The 22,794-nt window shown below is 30.2% G+C and overlaps 2 protein-coding genes across 4 annotated transcripts; one reads left to right on the top strand and one right to left on the bottom strand.

The window, feature by feature from the left end:
* Window positions 1–5,022: 5,022 nt before the first annotated feature.
* LOC114179843 (K(+) efflux antiporter 4) lies at window positions 5,023–13,258 on the top strand. Of its 3 annotated transcripts, none has more exons than XM_028066317.1 (20): window positions 5,025–5,627; window positions 6,075–6,118; window positions 6,884–6,942; window positions 7,058–7,136; window positions 7,287–7,348; window positions 7,460–7,535; window positions 7,623–7,697; window positions 7,916–7,987; window positions 8,114–8,197; window positions 8,293–8,361; window positions 8,861–8,938; window positions 9,116–9,204; window positions 10,079–10,175; window positions 10,253–10,306; window positions 10,676–10,771; window positions 11,150–11,338; window positions 11,435–11,512; window positions 11,741–11,785; window positions 12,501–12,553; window positions 12,658–13,258. In XM_028066317.1, the coding sequence occupies exons 1-20, from the start codon at window positions 5,381–5,383 to the stop codon at window positions 12,710–12,712; spliced, it is 1,701 nt and encodes a 566-aa protein (XP_027922118.1). In that variant the 5' UTR covers window positions 5,025–5,380; the 3' UTR covers window positions 12,713–13,258. The 3 variants fall into 3 exon arrangements, with proteins under 3 accessions (XP_027922119.1, XP_027922118.1, XP_027922117.1); XM_028066316.1 differs by having other exon boundaries at window positions 5,028–5,627; window positions 12,464–12,553; XM_028066318.1 differs by lacking the exons at window positions 11,741–11,785; window positions 12,501–12,553; window positions 12,658–13,258 and having other exon boundaries at window positions 5,023–5,627; window positions 11,417–11,513.
* Window positions 13,259–19,284: 6,026 nt separating this feature from the next.
* LOC114179237 (transcription factor MYBS3-like) lies at window positions 19,285–20,603 on the bottom strand. Its single transcript, XM_028065502.1, has 3 exons — window positions 20,178–20,603; window positions 19,816–20,012; window positions 19,285–19,707 (listed from the first exon to the last, which is right to left on the bottom strand). Exons 1-3 carry the CDS (start codon window positions 20,449–20,451, stop codon window positions 19,501–19,503), a joined length of 678 nt encoding a protein of 225 aa, XP_027921303.1. The 5' UTR covers window positions 20,452–20,603; the 3' UTR covers window positions 19,285–19,500.
* Window positions 20,604–22,794: the final 2,191 nt, after the last annotated feature.

The following is a 22,794-nucleotide window of genomic DNA, read 5'->3' as shown; positions in this document are numbered from 1 at the left end:
GCTGCTTGCATGGTTACTTTTTGCCGCCTCTCAACACAAAAAGGTTTTTGCTCCAATCTGATATTATTCTTTGCTTATTTTTTTTGATAATGATATTTGGACTATTCAATTTTAATAACATGCGATGATATTTTTAAGTGATTTTAGAATATTAAAATTAAAAAAATAAAAAATTACTTAAAAAATAGTTGTTAAAAAATTTAGTAGTGAATTTTTTTTTCTTTATAAACATTTTATTTTTATAACATGTGTCAATTAAATTAGATTCGATGTTTTATCTTAGTGACAAATTCTACAAAATAAATGTAATATTTCTACGAAACTCCTCTCGAAAATATATTTATATTACTAATTAATAGGAAAATGTTATATTAAACTAATTAAAGTAAATATAAATAAAACTTTAAGATAAAGTAATACTAATATTTATGATCGTTAAATGGTAGTATAAAAAAAATAGTGTCAAATTATCATGATGGAAATTATAACTATAAGTTGACAAACATCCAACAAAAATTAGCCAGATAATTAATAACAGATAAAAAGAAGTTTTAAAACTTTGGTTTATACTTTTTGAGAGCAAATAAAGTAGGTGTTCTTTAATAAGATAATATAATTTTTTTTTTAAATATTAAAAATCAAATCTTTTTGCAAAAAGAACTTCTTCGATACTCTTTTATTTTTCAACTTTCTACCCTTTCACTTCCTTCATTCACAATAACTAATTATATATTATATATTCAATACTTTTATTCACAATAATCTTTTTCCACTAGTATTATTTCTTATAGCTTAATTATATAGTTTAAAAATTGCAGTTTGAGATCCTAAAAGAAATACTCATTTCATAACACATTCTGATTATAAAATATAAGTCAAGTTAAAAAAAATTAAAATCATATTTTGGATTGTCAAGTGATTTTATTTTTTTTTATAAATAAAGATAAAGATATCACCGATTCACCGCCTATATTTCTTTACTGAGAGTTTCAAGATAATACTTCATCGTCGCATAGAGATCTCTCGTAAGTTTTTAGAAAAATCATACAAAGTTTTTTAGAAATGTAAAAACTCGACTAGAACAGTTATAATTTATGCTTAAAATAATTCTATATTATATTTTTAATGCTACGTAAATACTTTTTTCCTATTCAAAATTTATGAATTCGTTTCCAACAAATATATTTTCTGGTTGAGTTGATGTAATAAATGGTTTTCATTTATCAGTAACGTATATAGCATATATACATAGGAAACGAATAATTTACACCTATGCAAATGATTCTTTTCCTTATTAAATTAAAACAATTTTATTGAACATTTTATTAATAAATGACCTTTCATGGAAAATATTTGTCGCATTAATAATATATAATTTTTTAATTTAAATAGTTTATATTTTATGAATATAAATTTAAAATATATGAAAATAATACCTATTTCATTATTTTTTATCATTATTTTGTTACAAAATAAATTTCCTATAATATTTTTAATTATAGAAATAATAATTTATAATAATTATTGAATAGTATAAAAAATTTAATAAACAAATCTTTAAAATACGAAAATCACAATATCTTAGATATTGGACCTTATCCAAAGGTGGTAATTTCATTTGTAAAAATATCTTCAACAAAAAATAATATATTTGTAAGTATTTTATATTTTTTTATAAATAAGTTTTTCATATTTGAGTTTTTTTTTAAGTTTTTATTTTTCTTGTTTACCTTGAAATAGACATTCCATAACAGATTTAAAGTGTTTTTTGTTTTCAAAAGAAAAAAATACTAATAAAAACTTAAAATATAACAAATTTAATATATTAACTAATAAAAAGAATATTTATATAAACTTGAATATGAAATGATATTTTAACATAAAAGGTGATAACAAAGTTAAAACAATTATTTAAGAAATCAAACTATAAAAATTAAATAATATTATATACATAATATATATATATATATATATATATATATATATATATATATATATATATATATATATATATATATATATATATATATATATATATATATATATAAATTAAAATTATAAAATAATATAATGGGATCCAAACCAAATACGGTCAAATTCAATTGGAACGAGTTTAAAAAGGTATAAACTAATTCTTTTAAAGCTCAAACTTTTTAGTACGGAATTAACTATTTTTTATTCATACTCCAGGGTAATTTTAATATAATAATATCTATAAAAATTTATGATTATTTATTTTCAGAATTTAAATATTTAGTTATTTCAATTGCTTGTTTTTTTTTTCGAGATCTCTTGTCCTCATGTTAATATCATATTTTGTTTAAAAATTTCAAACGAAAATTAGAATTAGAATATGTTTAAAAAGTCAGGTTTAGAGTTCGATACTCACTGACAATAATCTATCTTGCAAAGTGAGAGAACACTTGGAACGAGGAATTGGTGTGTATTGAGCTGCAGACCTGACACGACCCTCTTGATAAGAAGGGTGTTACATTCTTCAACACTATATACCTAAATACATTAAACAAAATAATACAAAAGAAAAAAATATAAGTATATATAATTCATAAAGCTCAAAGTGTAAACAGTAATTTATAAATTATAGTGACTTCATCTTTAATAAATAATACAACTTTGGAATATATTTTCACCAAAGTATTTTCAAAATCATAATAATGAATATTTGTAATTTGAAAAATATTTCTGTAAATACAGAAAAACTGTTATTATTGTAGTAAATGTCTTCCTATATCATACCATTAAAACCCGTCTTCTAAATTCGAAATGCAACCATGGTATTAATTTTGTCAACAAAACCTTGAAAAACGGGACCATAGTTAAAAAGTCAATAGCAAAAATAGTGAATCTATTTTAATTTTTAAGTAGCATCAACCTCTATTTAACTTCTATGTCTATGAACTTGGTCATTTATGTTTAGTGAAGTAATGTTTTTCTTTATTAATAGTCAAACTTTGAATGAGGAGAACTTGTCGATAATTTGCCCAAATGACCAAATACACTTGAGCACATATATGTGACCATATAAAAAGATAAAGAACACTTATCTCATAAATTAATCTTATTTTTAATTTTTGGTGGTAAATTACATTGTCCATTATTAAAAATATAATGAAAAATTATTAATAAATTTTGTAAAAATTAAAATAATTTTGTTCAGTTTCTTTTTAACCATGTATAATCATACATATAATATATTTTTAGGTTTAATAACATTTTCTATCATCTTTGTAATAATGATTTTTTCTCTGTTTATTTTATATTTTAAAAAAAATAATATGGTTCCTCCGTTACCTGAATTATTAAATAATTTATGTTATTGTTCAAATTCATGTAACCCCTTGTCCACCATAATTTTTCCATATTTAGTCCCTCACAAGTTTAAAAAAGGAATAGTAAAAATAATAATATAATAAGTAATAGAAATAAAAGAAAAGAAAGAGACAAAAGCTTATCTTGCAATCTTTCTCCTTTCATCGTATATTCTTCATCACAGAACCATATTCCTTCCATTATTTTTTTTCCCAATCCACCTCTTATCTTCATTTATTTTAGAAAATTTTCACACCCCTAAGTTGGAATTTCAAGGAATATTTTAAACCAATAAATTTTATCTTTCGAATAAGTTTAATTTTGATATCTTTTTTATTAAAGTGACATGTTTAGTCTTTTGCATGTGATTTTTTTTTTCATGTAATTTTTTTTACTCTTTAGATGGATTTCTATCTATTTGTGATCATAAAATCATGTTTCGGTTGTTAATCAGACTTTTGTTTATGTAGATAGAACAATTATACATTTTGAAATTGTGTAGGGAAAAAAACAATTCTAGGAATTAGAGATGTACGGAATGGGCCAAGCGAGTTGATCTACAGGCTCACAATTAAAAATGTGTGATAAATTATAATTTTGAATTTGTTGATCCACTAAAACTCGACTCATTTAACGCGTAGTCTATGTGGACTCATAATCATGTGCAAAGTGCTAGCCCGTTAGACATTTTCTCGATCCTCATTAGTGAAAATACTTATTTAAAAATCCTTATTTAAAAATCCTTATTAGTGTTCTTCTCTAATGTTATTTTGATGTCCATGATGAGGAAAAAGAATAAGAATTTATTTTGATGTTCATGTCGACCCCTATGGTGGTGAAAGATTCTTGTTATTCTTCTCCTTGTTTTATTTTTCTTTGTGTGAAGGATGAAGTGAATCCATATTTGAATCTTCAAATAGTCGCAACGTGAGGAAAATATGAGAGCAAAATTGAATCACATTCAAACAAAGACATATGAACTTCCCCTTCCAAGCACACACCATAGCATTAATAACTCAAATAAGTTCCATATAAAGATAATTTTGCAGGTCCAAAATAATAGAAAAACTACTAATATATTTTCCTGTATTATATTTAAAAATAACACTACAATCATTCAAGCTCAACAGTCTTTTACACCATAATCAATATTCATTTTGATCCAATGTACTTTAAAAAATTTCTATATATATATATATATATCATTAAGATTAAAGGAAAAAAAGTATAAAACCGAGTTGAAATACAAAATAATTTCTACATCTTAAAATTATATGTTATTACATATGGATTTAGAATAAGAAGAACAAACAGTAACATATTAATACATTAAATATATGTTAGTTTATTGTCTATTCTTAAATTAATAATTAAATATTCATTGAAGATAAAAAATATTAAAAAAAATATTTTGATGACCCTTATTAGTTTCTCTTATTTCTCTTTTACAATCCTTTTAAATAATAAAATATTGTATCTAGCTAATAAAAATTAATATAAATAAGATTTTAAAATAAAATAATAATTTTTAGAATTATAAAATGAAAGTATGAAAAAGAGAATGTTAACATGTAATGGTCCAAAAATATTCTGTCGTTCAAAATGAGGAAATATATGATAAACGGGAAATTTTGAATATCCAATAAAGTGAGGTGAGCAAAAGTTCAATCCCTTGCTTCTTGGCCGTGTCCGTAGATTGTTGGCAACGTTCCTTGCTTTGCATGAGTCACTCAGAAGTAAAGTAAGTGTATCGGCTCTGCAGTGACAAACACGCGCCTCGTTGAGCATAGCAAGTGCCAAGTGTCCACTCTCGCGTTCGAATTCGAACTTCCGTTTTCAATTTCTTCTACAACATCGAATGTCGAGGACCATTCGGTACTTTCCCACTCGCACTCTACCTGTCCCTCTAACCCACTCAACTTCTCTGTCACATCTTTCTGCGCGTAAGAGATAAACAATTCGCGCGCCAAACACGACGGTGCTGCTAACTGCCAGCGGTGTCGTTTCGTTTCAGAGCTTTTCCATTGCTTTCTCTCTCTCAGTCTGGGAGATGAGGTTAACGTCACCTGCGATTCTCAACCTTCTCTTTCTATGTGATCTCCTTCTTTGGCTTCTTCCCACATTCTCTTTCTCTCTCCTCGCCGCTGACGCCAAGCCGGAGCCAGAGTTTCTCCTCGCCGGAAAAAACGCAACCTCCATCGTCAATGCCTCGCTTGGGAGATCCGGCGATCATAGCTTCGCGAACATGATTGATCGGGCTCTCGAAAGAGAGTTCCCCGAGAATGAGCAGAATGAAGGTTCGCAGATCTAGCTTGTCGCACTTTAGTTTTTTAATGCTCAAGCGTTTCTAAATATTTTCGTGTAAATTGTTTCGTTGGATCGAGGTTGTCGTATGCCTTTGCAGTGTGAATTATCGAAAATGCCGCTCAATTCGAGTTTCGTTTCACTTCTTCTTATGCCTTTTTCTGCAATTTCCTGATTAGCATTGTGCTGCTGGATTTAACTTGCCTTTTCTGTAAAACCTTCTCGTAGTAACGTGTGTGATGCGATTAGAATCCTGCACTTTGCTGTATTCTTTTTTTGGCTTTTATGAAGAAAAACCAATGAGACGCTGTTAACTTCCAAATGTTTTTATATGGATACGTTGTGACGAATGTGTTGATTCATTGACGACGTGTGAGTAGTGTAGTGGAAAGTTTAATTCAAATGAATGCTTTCAGTGAACTTCGCCGAGTCTTTTGCAGGTACCGATCCTGGCGGTTTCAACAACAGTGTTGCTGAACAGCAGGTGTGCAGTGAATTGCTTTACATGATATATGATATATTTAATTGCCTCTAAATTTTTGTAATCCTGGGGGGAAATTGACTGTAGCACTCTAGCGACCTAATTCAGGTAGTTTAGGTGTCTTGTTTTTGGCTATACTTCAATCTGGTCAGGACTTAACAGTGTAGTTGGAAAACAGTTCATTCTATACAAAATAACGTTCTTCTGTGTTTGGATTTTGGCCAGAAATCTTCAAACTATCACATGCTTTTACGTGTGCAAAAAATAAACCAAACACCCACTCAATACTCATGCTTCTCTGTTTTCTCCCTTGGAAAATGTGAAAGTCTGTTTTGGAGGCTCCAAACGAGAATTCAAACACTTCATAATATGTTTGTATACATGTTATATCCATGTTGCACTCGTTCAAAAGCACTGTTATGTTAGAAGCATCGATTTGTAGCTTTGAGTAAAATGTCGTTTAATGACTTCCAAACTGAAAAACTAACGCAATAAGTCAGTGGATGATAATTCATTAGAAAAGCATTAAACTGATTCAAGGACAGAAGTTACAATTGAGAAGAACTTTCAAATTTTACTTATGACTTGTCAAATTTTGTTTAAGATTCTCTGGGGTAATGAATTTTAGGGTGGGAACCTCTGTCTTGGTCACTCCTTTTTTGATAAATATCACTTGTAATTTTTACGGGATTTTATGTATGTGGCTTATTATTTTCACTTGAAAAGATCGTGATCTGTGGTCCTTCTCATATTTTTTTAATGTATCAGGCTGTCTTGGAAACTGTTGCCAGAGTTGTCCCCAAGAAAAATGAAAGCAAAGAAGAAAAGTATGCACCTCTTTCTTCTAAAGTCATAATTTTTCTCATAAAGGGTACCGAGTTTTAAAATATTAATGCAGAGGACTTTACTTTGAACCATGACATTTGTTAAGTTTTTTATCAGGTCATTTCAGTTCCACAATGTTTTCAACTTGGAAAATGAGAACAGAGCAGACGATATGCCAACTTTAATTGATCGGAAGGTATGTCTATTGAAGAGGTTGAAGTTTTTCAAACATTGAAATAATTTTTGTTACAGCCACATCATCACAATATGCATAAAAACTCAATTCTACCATTTTTGTCAGAAGTTGATTTAATATTTTGTAATTTTCCAATTGTTTCAACTACAGGACAACGTCTTTATCATATCCAATCCCAAGTCAAAATATCCAGTTCTCCAATTAGACTTGAGGTTTACTTACTGTTCGTATTTTTTCTCTCTTTCTCTAATAATGTTACATGTATGAGTGCCTGCAACTACTAACTAGTTAGGGTGCTTATCCTTTTTATGCCATATTTTCAGATTGATATCAGATCTCGTGGTTGTCATTGTGTCTGCAACCTGTGGCGGCATTGCCTTTGCTTCTGCTGGACAACCAGTTTGATTACAAACCTTGCTTTTTGTTTTTAACTAGATATATCTAGCATATTTCTCCAAAAAGTAATCCATACATACCCATTTTCAGGTGATAACTGGATATCTGCTAGCAGGATCAATCATCGGACCAGGAGGTTTGAGTTTTGTTAGTGAAATGGTCCAAGTATGTCACCTTTATAGTTCCTTTGTCATGTACACTAATATCCCCTTTCCTTCTTTTAGCTAGCCACATTTTTTTACAAAAATAAAATCATTGATTGAATGGAATCACGATGTGTCATGGATACTCTCTTTCTGTAAGACATATTGAAATGAAGTGATGATTGAATGTCATCTATTTTTGCTTTTAGTAATCTTGCATATTGCTTCCACTCCTTGCAGGTTGAGACAGTTGCTCAATTTGGTGTCATCTTTTTGCTCTTTGCATTGGGCTTAGAGTTTTCAGCAACGAAGGTTGGCTGTACACTTATTATTTCTTTTAGCTTGAACTTGTATAATTTTATCTCAGCCATACTTACCATATATATATATATATATATATATATATATATATATATATATTTCTTTTCATGTTTGCAGCTTCGAGTTGTTCGAGCAGTGGCTATCCTTGGAGGGCTACTCCAAATTTTCTTATTTATGTGCTTGTGTGGAATAACAGCTTCAGTATGCATTTTACTTTTAGAAATATTTATTACAAAAAGCATTTCCACCTTGATGTAAAGGAATTCCTCATGAATGCACCTAAATCCTGCCTGCAGTTATGTGGTGGTAAATCATCTGAAGGAATATTTGTAGGTGCATTTCTATCCATGTCTTCAACAGCTGTGGTAATTTCCTGACCTCACTGTTACGTGATTTTTGGTATCCCTTTTCAATATTATACCATCTCAAGTATGATTGCAACTTTGTTGGACAATAAACTTTTTATGTTGTTTAGCATTTAACCACAGGCGTATAGATGTTGGACAATAAACTTCTTTTCTAGATGTTCTCAAACTTCTTTGGTGTCATATCTATACAAAACATTATCTTCAAATATATTATTTCCACAGCTGGGAACAAGGAAGATTCATATGTATTGCTTGAGTGTTTCGAAAAACACCGAGCAGAATATCATATATCCACAATCTGTTTTTATTTACACCGATAAAGAAAAAAAGTACAACCTAAGGTAACCTATTTAGGCTTCTACGTACTAGTGCTGGTAGAAGCAGTAGCCTGTAGGTAACAAAAAAAAGGCTTTTCTGGCATATGGAAATCAGATTTTCTAACATTTTTGTTATTTACTTTAAATTTGCTTTTTTTTTTCTCTTCTTTGATCCCCAGGTCTTGAAATTCTTAATGGAAAGGAATAGCGTCAATGCCCTTCATGGTCATGTTACAATTGGAACTCTGATACTGCAGGTTTGTACTGTTATTTTTGTGTTAATGAATGCACATGCATGACTGAAACATTGCTACTGGTACCTGTGCAAAAAGAGTGGAGTGGAATGCTATGAATGACCCTGATATTCCTTGTTAAGATTTTTCTTCTCACATTTGTCCTCTAGTGAAATGTTTGAAATTATTGGTTCTTTCCAGGATTGTGCCGTTGGTTTGCTCTTTGCACTGCTTCCTGTTTTGGGTGGAACATCCGGTGTTCTTCAAGGAGTAGTATCCATGGCTAAGTCGTAAGTTAATTGTAGGATGAATTGTTCCTCGTTTATCTTCTCTCTCCATAATTTATGAAATCTATGATAAAAGATATTAAACCCCAAGGTTCTCCAACGCAGCAACATAATATTCTCATCGTGTCTTTCCATTGCGTCCAATTCAAAATATATTTTTTGATCCATGAGGGATATTCTGCTCATAGTTTTGATCTTTTCTTGTTACGAGAGTTAAGAAATTTTGGATGAAGATGCAAGTGAATTAAGAAATTTTGGTGTGCTTGACCAGTCGGCCACTTCGTACCAGTACTGAGCATGATATGTTAGCATAAAGCTCTACTACACTTATTGAGTGCCTCGACATGTAAATTTATAAAGAGAAACATCGTGGTGGTGCATAAATTGCCTTCATCTTTTCTTATTTTAATCTCAGTATTGTCTACTATGATAAAATTATTCTAAAAATCTTTTATAAAGAAAATAATTATAATTATAAGAAAGAGCTACCAGAAAGGAATTCATATAAAATAGTGCACAAAATTCTTCCCTACCAAAGGCAAAACAACAAAATAGAAAGAAGATAACAAACTCGTGAATAGAATAAAGCTTTTTGTTCATCTTGCATTCTTGAGATGAAGACTTCTTTGGTGATGCCATGATATGGGACCAGATGAATGTCATAAAAAATCTTATTTCTATCACATAAAATATCTAAATTATAAGTACAAGTATTATGCTTCCATAATTACATAACATATACACCATTTCCTTGTTGAATTTCGTAAGACAGTCAGCTTCACTTGATGTGCTGATGATAATAACTTTCTTCATCGTACTTGGTTGTATTTTTTTTGAGTCATTTATTCCTACTGGTTTACTAATTCTGTTATTTCAGATTGGTGACCTTAATTGCATTTTTGGCCATTTTGACAATATTATCTCGTACTTGTGTGCCCTGGTTCCTTAAGCTAATGATAAGTTTATCCTCTCAGGTGAAGATAGATCTTTTGCTCTGTTCTTGAATGTTTATTTGTGCATTAGGTTTTAACTATTTTTTTTTTCTGTGCAGACGAATGAACTTTATCAATTGGCATCAGTGGCTTTCTGCCTACTTGTTGCTTGGGTGTGTCTTCTATCAAGTCTCAATCTTTCATTACTTGCCAAACCTATTCCTCTTAGTTGTCTGTTTTATCATCTATAATGTATAATGCCCTTAATTTTTGGATGAGTCTGTGGTTGTTTCCCATTGACGAGTAATATGCACCAAACTTTATTTCCCTAAATCCAAGGGGTTGCTTAAATGCATGTATGTCTACCAACAGGGGTCTATCTCAGTTGACAGAGTTGTTGTCAACTCCATAGTACCTATGTTCACTTCCTATGAATAAAGACAATGTATGCATGTCTGACTTATTTATACATAAAATTTACAATGCCTGAACAACATGTGTGCCTTCAACAAAATGTTTTAATATTTGTTGTTTCATTTCAGTGTAGTGATAAGCTGGGTTTAAGTCTTGAACTAGGTTCCTTTGCTGCCGGAGTGATGATATCAACAACAGATCTTGGTCAACATACACTTGAACAAGTAAGAAATAATTCTAGGGTCTGTTCTTTGTAGTGATTAGTTTTACCATGTTCTTGGGTGTAAACTTGCATTTTGAGGAGTATCATTTGCTCAGTATTTATTATGTTTTTTCTTTTTTTCTTGGGTATCCTGTTCTTTGTCATGTTAAGCGTGTTTAGTGGAATGGGAATGTTTTTATATTATGCTTGATACAACTTTGTATTTTCATCATGGATTCATGTAAGGTGGTGACACCCAAATGAATTTTAGGAAACCTTCTTGAAGCATTAGCATATATATATATATATATATATATATATATATATATATATATATATATATTGAGATGACTCGTGTTTTGCTATAGTTTTGAGCTTACTCAAGGTTGTTAATATTTAGGTTGAGCCAATTCGCAATTTTTTTGCTGCTCTGTTCTTGGCCAGCATTGGGATGCTTATACATGTCCATTTCCTTTGGAATCATGTTGACATTTTACTGGCATCTGTTATATTGGTGATCATTATAAAAACAATTGTAGCTGCATCTGTTGTTAAGGGGTTTGGATACAACAACAAGACTTCACTTCTTGTAAGATTTGTCATCAATTAATACAATTACGTCTGTCTGTTGATTACATCATGCATTTCATTGACGGAAGAGCCTTAGGTTATTCCACATGTGTAGGTTGGGATGTCCCTGGCACAAATTGGGGAATTTTCCTTTGTTCTTCTCAGCCGTGCTTCAAATCTTCATTTAGTTGAGGTATGTACTTCATTTCAAGACAATCATTTCAGCTACTTTGTTTTTATGAAGACAGCAATTTATCTTTCTGCATTGTAGGAAGCAATTTATAAATAAAGGAAATATGTTTTATTTTAAAAAAAATGCAGTTTTCTGGCAGTGCTTATTGTAATTTAAAATGTGAATGTAATTGCATTGTTTCTGCAGTTACTTTAACTATATGGATTGAATGTCTGATTCCTACTGCAGGGAAAGTTGTATCTATTGCTCCTGGGAACAACAGCTCTTAGTTTGGTACGCATGCACTATTTTATAGAATAACAATGTTGCTCCTACTGGTCCTTGTTATATCTAGTAAACTAGTAATTATCGATCATACAACAATGTTGAAATACTGGTCTTTTATAGAGTTTTGCTTTATCATATGATAAATTCATGGTCTTAATACTTTGGCAAGTTGCTATATCCATTATGATGCTGCTGCAAGTTGCTCCTACTTTGGCAAACTATTGTTTCAAGCCCTCCAACCGTGATCATTTTTTTCACATGATATCTCTACACTGCAATTTAAAATATAAAAATGGGACTAAATGAAAAGTATGAGAACCATTCCTTTTCAGCTGAAAGCATACCGATGGACACAATACCAGTCATTAGCTTTCAGGGCATCCTTATAGCCTGAATAAGTGACATCCATATAGCCTGAATAAGTGAAACCGCGTTGTGTTTTCGGTAGATAAATTCTGTTTGTTGATCATCTTTATTTTAACTGAGCAGCAGGGGATTAGTTACTAGTAAATGTGATTGAAGTTTAAGAAGTTATCACTAGTAAAAACATTGGGCCGTCCTACGCAAAATTATTGTGCCAGTTATGCTTTAGCCAGTTTTATGTGTAATCCTGATATGTTTTTAGTATTAAGTTCACAACTATTTGTAGAGATTTTGAAGCTTACACAAACAGAAATAGTGCAGGTGACTACACCTTTACTCTTCAAGTTAATTCCTGCAGTTGTGCATCTTGGTGCATTGTTGCGGTGGTTCCCTCCTGATAGTTCAACTGAGGTATCTTATGGCTTTAATAATTGACAAATGATATAAATATTTATAAGTTTTTGTTGCTTCAATTTCTAAAAGATCCTGACTTTTGAATATGATTTTACTCTCAGATTGCATTTAAAGGGGACAGCTTTCGTGTGGACAGTGCTAAGCGTATTACTTTGATGGTTCAAGGCTCTCATGATTCATAATATTCACATATATTATGAAGCAGAAATGAAAATTTCGGGCTTTAGACGGCTTCTCAATACCACGGGAGGACAAGTGCCAAAAAAAATACAAATAAGGTTTACTAAATGAAAGTTTTCCATTGCAAAATACTTTATATACTCTCTGCTTTCAGAACACGCACTGGAATAGTTGGAATAGTAAAGAGTAAATGATGGCAAACGAATGCCAAGGGAGCCAGGAGTTTAAACCGGATACAGCAACTAACCTAGTAACTGGGGCCATGTTATTAACGTGAATGGCCTGCTGTGTATAAAGTAATATGTAGTTGCAGTTAGTGTATTTCATTTTAGATACAATCCTCTTGAATTTTTTTCCCTCACTTTTCCTTTTTATTTTATTCAATTTTTTTTGGGTTGATTAAGTTTGGAATGTGTAATTTTCCCTGTATAAGTTATAGACTTAAGGCAGTCATCAAAGTCAAATGTACCATGTTCATAACTTTTGAAATTATTAATGGAAGATAAATTGATTTGCCATTCATTTCTTGTAATTCATTACCAAATACGTGAAATATGTCGTTTGTGGCAAACAAGCTTCACCCGTTACTGAGTAACCTGATCCGTCATCAACGCCCAAGAAACCGCTGGTCTTTTCTTGAGTCGACTTATATAAACCAGCAACTGTTTGAAGTTTCCAATTGCAAACTGTCGTTCGATGGTGTTTGTCTATACTATCTTCGCATCGGTGTCTAGGGTAACAAAGTAAGAAAAAAGCTCAATTTTTTTAAAAAGAAAATTTAACAGAAGAGGGGATTCGGGATGGTATAAAAAAGTAGGAGTGTATAAGTATTGCCTTTACGCGAAGTGGATTTTGGTTTCTTAGACTGAAGCTAGCATTTTTATTTTGGAAAATCATTCATGTCTGTTACTTGATTGTTTTAGAAGCTATTTCTATAGAGTAATTATTTTCTTATCGATGATTAATTTTTATAAGATTGGTTAATTTGTACCAAAGTTTAGAATTTTTCTTTAAAGTTTTATGCAATGTTAATACATAATGTTTTCCTTGTTCATAATATATAGTATTACTTTGAAAATAGTCACTGGAAAAATCTGAAATACATAATGGTTTCTAATTATAAAAATTCCTTACACCCTCAGTACATACGTAGTGTATTTTGAGTATTTTCTCTTATTTTTAATCCGATTCAATAAGACAGAGGTAAATATAACAAAATAAATGGATATGTGGTGTATGTAGGAGTATATCTCTGGGTTCTGTGTGTATTGAAATGCATTTATCTGCAGTACGTGGTGATAAAGCCACACAGGGACAATGACATTCATTATATGTACCTGATTCAAATTTTACAGACATGACAAAACGCATTGGAACAACTTTAACAAAGCCAGAAGGGGTTTGGTTTGATGTTTTTGGCATCTGATGCATTTGATTTAAATCCCCTGTTCATCATTTAAGCACAAGCATGTGCTGTCATATCATGGGTCTAAGAATGAATGGTTGGAAGCCCGGTGACGTTGGTCTCTTCCAAATCCAATCACTATTTAGCAGGTTACTTGTTCCACATTTTTGTTCATTCACAATTCAACATCAACCAAAAGGGAATCGTCAGTGGTCCCCTTCATTTATTTCCATATTTTAACAAATGCAGCAACCAGAGGATCCCTCCCATTGGCCCAAAATATTGTACCTTTGTTCTTTCACAATAACAAATCCTTAAAATGCATTTTCTTTTTACTATCTTCATTTTTCAACTAGATACCCACGTTTAATTCTTACACCATAAACTCAAATAATTTCTCGTTTTGAAAAACTGCATGAGCTGTGATTAACCCAGTTTTTCTTTTTTTTTTTATGCATTTTACTTTTTATGGTATTATATAGGTGATATTTTGTGACGGATATATATCATATGGGTTTGTAGTATGAACTTAATGGTATGTGGTAACTTGCTAGGTCATGAGTGGCATAATTGCATATTTAAAACGACATTGACAGAAGGAGGAACGAGGTAGGCGTCTATGGAGAACATGGCAGCATTTATTTTGCTCCAAGGAAAAAGGTGGTCCTTCAATGATATTCCTTTGCCCATGTCATGCTTATGAATGTTGAAGATAATTCCACAACCATGTTTTTCTTACGGAGTTTATGTATCTTAGTTTTCCTTTGTACACATTAGGATAATTTTATTAATTTAAACACTGATTGTTACACTCTAATAAGCTTGTTTTCTTCTTTTGTTACTATCTATCTGTACAAATCTGAATGTCATCCATGGCGACTACACTTGATATATTCTCTTAGTACATCAATTTGCATATTATGTTCCTCCCTCATAACTAGGTTATAGTTTTCTCAATCAAGTCAAAGGTGAGAGTTATTTTTTTTTCTCTGAGATGCTATAGCTGATAATAAAAACTATAACTTAAAATTAATATCATTAAACTTTCATCCTCTCGAATGCAAAAAAGAAATTGACTAAAAAAAACTTTAATCTCTCATCTCTCACTAGCTCTACATATAGGATACATCCCTCAGTTTTTCTCATCTATCTTTTTTTTTCAATCTCTTGCTTTCATACTGATATTTGTAATGATAAGAAAAAATGTTTAAGAAAATATACTAACGTACCTACTTAAAAAAATATCTTATTGATTAAATAACTTATTCTATTTTCTTCACAATTGCATTATTTTGTAAAGTTAGTTAGTTATGTTTAGTTAAACTAGTTATAGATTTGTTGATTTTCTACTTTGTATTCTCACGTTAATGAAAGTTCATTTTCTTCCAATTAATTTTACATTTTGTTTTGTTTTCCTTTGAGAATTTCTAGGTGCAGTCATAAACAACAACACTTTCCTTATATGTGTCATTTGATCCTTATGTTAGAGTAATTAAGTGAAAAAGTTTTAATGGTGTATGCGTATTATGATAAAAAAATTACTTTTTTTCTAACCTTTCACCCCTATAAATATGTCCATTATAAACATTTACTAGGTTTACATCTAAATATTTATTATTTAATCACATAATCATATTAAATAAACAAATTTATAATTTTTCGGGCAGTTTAAATATAAGATGCATTTTCAAACAAATCAATAATTTTTATTTAAAATTTTAATATACAAAATTATCAGAATAATTTTATAAAATTTAACAATTAATTCGATTGGTTAAAATACATTCGACACACAATTAATTGCTAAAGTAAATGCTAAGCATCCTATCGATCTATGTAATGGCTAAGAAAATCAAATTAAAAAACAAAAAAAAAAGCATTTATTAAAAAACATTTGCTGTTTAAAAAATTATATAGGCGTAGACCTAAAAGTTCAAGGATTCAAGATTCAAGAAGCGCGTTAACAAACTCCAATAATATTTTCATATGAACTTCACCACAATTACGCCATTCAACACATGAAGCTTCTTTCACTTAACCTCTGTAATCAAATTATTCATGACGCCAGTTTCTCAAATTTTTTGCTACTCATATTGTCGTTATTTATCAATATTATATATTATTGAATTGTATTATATTAAGATAATTTTGTGTCAGATGTTCCATACCAAAGATGAGACAATTTAAAAATATACAAGTAAGCTACAAATTTTATCATACAAATTAGTTTTATGAGATTAAATTAGACTTAAATTCTAATTTTTAACATTCGTAGGATTCAGACTTAAATTTAATGAAACTTGGGATGTATTAATATTCTTGGTAAGTAGTTTTACTTTCAAAGTTTAAAAGCTAATAGTAGTATCTGAGAAATTGAAGGGAAAAAGTGCTTCCACAGCATTTAATTAAGAAACACATTCGCATCCAATGAATTTTTTCACGCAACACCTCGTGAATGGATCTTACCAAAAATGCACCAATTAATATCAGGTTTGTTTGGCATATATTATCTGCAAAATCTTGTGGACGCGCTTTTATTTCGCTTCTTTCCTTATCCTCACAGTTATAATCAACATGAGTATGAATCATATATTCTTCGCTTACTATATACTCACTCTCACAATAATATAACATTCTATCATCAATAATACTTCATACATATAATTTGTGTTCATGAAAAGCTAATTAAAGTAACAACAGTGTTATAACATCTAATCTTTTGATTGATTTTTTTTACCAAGTTGTTTACACTTTTCTATCAAAGTATAAAACCAAGAAAAAACATATCTGGTTGACAAGAACATCAAAAAGAAAAAGTCAGCCTATGAATACACCAATTGTTTGTTACAAAAGTTAATGACAGTCATGTCATATATATATATATATATATATATATATATATATATATATATATATATATATATATATATATATATATATATCAGATAATAAATGAGTTCTGTCAAGTCAGAAACACAATTTCTTAGAAAATCAATCATGAAATTAAGGAATTAGAAACAATAATCAATTGTTTTTCATTTTTTACTATTTAATTAATTTTAAAAATTAAATATATATTGATTCTTAGAAAATTAATTTCATAAATTAAATTATAACAAAATCAAACTCAGACACAGAGAAATTAAGGGATCTGTAAAAAGTAAAAGAAAACATACGATTAATAGTGAGTCAAAGTAGGTGTTGGATATCCAAGTAGAGTTTAAGTACTTATAAACTTATTGTCTTAAGGTTTTTGGTTGAGAGTGTGTCAATATCTTTTATATATATATATATATATATATATATATATGGTTGGATTCAGGTTTCATTAGTGTTTATCTCCCAAGTGAAACTTCCTTTATAAAACTAACAAGTGGTATCAGAGTCGATAGTTAAAACTGATTCAAACGAGTGCAATATGATCCTTAAATCGAAAGTTTTTCTGTTAAGAATTTCAAGTAAGCGTGTCCTTTTTTCTCTGTAAACCTATCAGAAGGATAGTAATAATTTGTTGGAAATAAAAGCAGATCGAAAATTTGGCTCATTTAGGAGTGTGATTCTATGTATGTTGTTGATTTGTTTTACTAAATTTATGGTCGAGAAAGGTAGCATAGTGAAGACAAAAATGTCTGTGTTGATGTGGGGGGCCATATGGTTTGTTCTGAAAAGCATACGAGTCTGTTTCTGCACATCCACATCATCATTTTGAATGATGTGAGAGGAAGCATATGGTATATGGTGCCAATGCTGGTATCTATCTTCGGCTACATATACATACATATATATAGATAATGTGCATGAAAGGGATTTCCCTTCTCGTCACTTCCAAACATGTTAATTGCGAATCACATCACAAAAAAAAAGTTGTTACTCATTAATTGTACTCACAAATCAGAATCACAGAAACGAAGTTCCTAGAAGAAACAGCCTTCACCAACTTGCAACTAAAACTTTATGAATACGTACGAACGAACGAGTAATATCTTAAGCAGTTTTTGGTAGTGAAATAAAAATTATTGATTACTCTTACTTGTCTAATTTTGTTAAATTTATTTTGTTCAGCAGTGAAGGACTCTAAAACTTTGACAGTGTAGAAGAAATCAGCACCACACTTACGAAGGATCTGAAATATTTACAGAATATGGGTGTGATCTGTTGTCAAACACTCAATTTTGTTAAATTATGTTAAATTAAGAAAACTACTAATTAACAAGTTTTAGTGTTCAACTTGCAGTGCAATGCACGTTCTACTTTTCTTCTGTTTATGCGAAAAAAAAAATAGTATTCCACGCGCGAGGGACAAAAAAAAATGGATAAGTTCTCTTTGACATTTCTTAAGCCAATATATAGTAATAACTACTGAATTTCCAATTTCTTCTTCCAGAAACAAAATTTGCCTTATCGAAACCTTTGCATATGCATAATTTGTTTGCAATTATATATATATATATATATATATATATATATATATATATATGAATTACATGCCAAATGTCATTAATGAGAAAAAGAGAAAAAATTATTTAAGAATAAGAATATCTTGTTTGCCGAGCTTTAACTGATGTTAACGTGAGCGAAGATGATGAATTTTATTATAATAATTAGAAAAAACTGTAATGTGTACTTATTCTTTTTAGGTCAACCTTTTTCTATCTTAATCAGTAACAATTATGGGTTATTTTTCTGGAATTTTTACCTAATGATATCTCTTTCCATTTGGCTCATCACTTTATTTACAAGGAAAAAGTTGTATCATGTGTCATCTCTTTTGTCTGGTCTATCAGGAAATAATCTGCAATATTGAATTTTTAGGTGTCCCTTTTAAGAATTTGTAGCTTCTCTTTATTTATCTCTTCTGATTTACTTATATAAGAGTTATTACGCTCAAAATGAGTTATAAAACATTGATCCAAATGTTTGATATTTCGGACATTTGGTTTTTCTGTGGTTAGTGATTCTTTCTTTCACTGAATCCCTTACTAAAAATAACAAACATCAGAGATACATATATACTCTTGATAATGGTTTGGGCTCTGAGTGAAAGTCTAAAACACTATTTAATCAAACTAATTCGATGTGAATGATCTCATTAATTACGTAGCCTAAATGTGGATTCCACAGAGATTTTATTTGCATATAAATATGTTGTATAATTTTAGTCAACCATTATATATAAAGGATCTGATTATTCCACAGATAATAGGGACTAATAACGACTATCACTACAATTGCTGCAAAGAACAATGTGTTTCTTTGACCATATGAGTTGACACTTGAGAACAGATAAAAGGGTACATTAATAATTCCTGAGACAATTTTTATATGCATTTATATATAACACATCACTGATTTATATAAGTCACACTAATTGTCCCAAGCAGGAACGAAGAGTAAGCTCCAGATTAGGAACTTGATGAAGCTTTTCTTGCTTCTTATTATAATCTGATTTCGTTTCTTGTTCAAAGTAGCTTATGCGCCCTAGCAACGACAGAGTCGCATCATTATTCTTAACTTCACATTTCGACTCATCTTTTTCATGACAACCTCCAACGTTGTTGCTACCAACCTGTTAATTCAACGACAAAGCAGAAGAAGCAAAAGTGAAAAAGTAAATCACTTTAACATAAATCACGTTTAGTTTGAAATCAGATTAAAGAAGAACATTGATAATTACCACGTCAAAGAGACTCGAACGTCGCTTCTTCTTATCTATAGTTGCCAATCTGAGAAAGTACTTCTGAGCATGGCTTGCAACTTGTGTTGGAGTTCTTGTTGTCACAAAGTTTCTGGAGATTCCTCTCCAATCACCCTTTCCCAGCTTCTCCAATCCGACAAGGAATATTCTGTGTTCTTCTTCTGTCCATGGCACTCCTGATAAATATGCATAACAGACACCAATGTTGGGTATTATTTAATGAAATGGTAGATTCTAGACAAGAATCAAGGAAAAGAAAAGTAGTGTAATAAGTATAATGAAAGATTTTCCTGAGAGGTAGGAAAGATGAATAAAAGAAAGAAAGAAAATGAATGATATACCTTTCTTTCTCTCTTGAACTCGACCTATGAGACCATCTGAGAGATACCCAAAAGAGGTTCGGTCGGAGTTTTCATCAATGGTTAATCTTGAAGAAGAAAATGAGGAAGATGATGAAGAGGGTAAAGAGTCCATGCTGAAGCTTTTCTTGATGGTAACACAAGTGTCTAATTGCACGCCAAAGAGACGAAGCCCAACGAAAGAAGAGCCTCTCAAAGATGTGCAGGTCCTTGAATTGTGCCCTATCACTCCACAATGCGAGCACTTTCTCCCCATTATTCAGATTTTCTGAGAAACCCCTCAAATCAAAAACCAAACTTTATGATCTATATATGCATGTAAGTGTGTGTATGTTATAGAGAAATAGAGAGAAATAGAGAGAAATAGAGAGAGCAGAAAAATGGTTTGGTTTGAAGGTATATATGATGATGATGATGATGATGGAGTAGGGTGTGGGGTTAATGAAAATGTAGTCACACCCACGAAATTTTATTGGATGGATATAGTTTATTCTTGGATATTTTTACAACTTTTTTTTTTCCTTATTATTAAAAAATAAAAAATCATAAAGATAGGGATACCTTATCTTATTTGGAGCATTTATGTCCTCTGGGACTACACAGGATCCATCTATATCTAACCTTCAACTTATAATTTTATATAATATTGTAGCAGAGTAATTTATAGAACTCTCTTTCTGCACCTTCTATATGCTCTAACTTTACCATAAAATCATATATATATATATATATATATATATATATATATATATATATATATATTCTTCTCTTATTTTTCTTTAAATTTGTTCCATATGCATATTCTTGTTCAACACATCATGAATATTGAATTAGAGTGTAAAAGCAAGACTATCAGGAATTTCTCTTCATTCAATCAAGGTTGGTCTTTGTATGACTCAAGAAATATTATAGGAAAGGAAGACTTTGAAAGTTGTGTCAGTCAACCAAAATTTCATTATTCGAAGGGACTTGCAAAACGCATATCAAATTCACACTGTTATTTAAAAGCGTGAAGTGAACGTGATGAAATCATAAAACTTCTGACTTTCCAGATAAATTTATACACAAACCATATATATCTATCTATATATATGGCTAGAAATTATATGGTACAATTTTGCCTAATTAATTTAGTTTTATATTGAAAGTGTATATTTAAACTGAAATGGTGGTGACTCGTAAATTATTTACTTCTTCTGAAAACTTATTATTTATATTTATATAATGAAACTATAATATGTTTTTAGTAATTGAATTAATTAACTAATTAAATTGGATCAATAATTAGTTTCACTTTAACTTTTCTTTTTTTATCCCAACTCATAGATTACGACAAACTTTTAAGGTTTTTAGCCAGAATATTCTTGGTAATACTGTTCAAAGTCAAAACACTAAACCATTTTGTGGGTTGGTCATTTTATTCAAACATTTGATATATATAGTAGAGTAGTGGACTAATTTCATTGCAAGAGGGTTATATTTTCTTACTTCTAAGTACTTGTTTCATACCAAGTCATAGTTGTAATTGTTATTGTAATGGTTTTGTTTAAGTATTTTCGTACAATTAAAAAAATGAAAAAAAATACATAAGTTGCAAGAAAAGGAAAACATCAAGAAAGAATAACACGGTTACAAAGAGTATTTCTAGTCAGATACTAAGTAAAGTCGCTCATTAATTAACTATAAAAAGTAAAGTGGCTTATTAACTCTTGATTTAATAGTTATTAAACAAGGTTGTTGATAAATAATCACTTCTTTTTTTTTTTTAATTTTGTTTTACAAATTAAATTTTAAGTAAGTTATTAAATGCATCTCGTTATTTATCCTACCCTTAATTATAATATCTTAATATTTACTTTTTGTTTTCTGTGTAGAATGATTATTGGTATTATCATATAACACCAATTGTTTAAGTTTGTCAATACACTCTAACGTCAGAGCATACAGTTACCTAAATTGAAAAGCAGATTAAATAAAATCCCTGTTGGTTTTTCTCTAAACTATTAATCACATCACATCAAGAAATTACAAATATAAGAACTACAAAAAAAAACATTAAAAGAAAACATATATGCTTATGGTTATAATTTACAAACAATTAAGCAATGAACATATCGCTCAAATCAGGGCTTTCTGCCGTTTGAAAATAACTGTAGAGAATTCTCAACTTGAATTGTTTAACTCAACACAAAATAATAAATTCCCTTCTATGTTAAAAATATAATTTCCTAAAGATTTTTTATTGATTCCTTTTCTTATTAAGTCACATATGTTGTTGTCTCATTTATTTATTTTTTCTTTACATTTCTAGTTATTTTCCCTCCACTCACAGAAGTTGAGTTGAGTTGCCACGTGATGAAGGTCGAGTCGAGTCGACACGGAAGGAAGGTCGAGTTAAGTCGACACGGAAGGAATGTCGAGTCGAGTCAGCACTTGCTAATAGTTGAACTTGGTAGATCTGAGACGAAGGTACAACCCCATTGACCATGACCAAAGATCGAGCTGAATCGGTCAAAGCTAAAGTCAAGTTAAGTCAACCCAAATTGAAGTTGAGTTGAGTCAACTCAGGTCGAAATTCGAGCCAAGTCAACTCTTATTG

The sequence above is a fragment of the Vigna unguiculata genome, chromosome 3 (genome assembly GCF_004118075.2).
Source record: "Vigna unguiculata cultivar IT97K-499-35 chromosome 3, ASM411807v1, whole genome shotgun sequence".
In the NCBI taxonomy this organism is placed as follows: Eukaryota; Viridiplantae; Streptophyta; class Magnoliopsida; order Fabales; family Fabaceae; genus Vigna; species Vigna unguiculata.
This window is presented reverse-complemented; position numbering and strand designations above follow the sequence as displayed.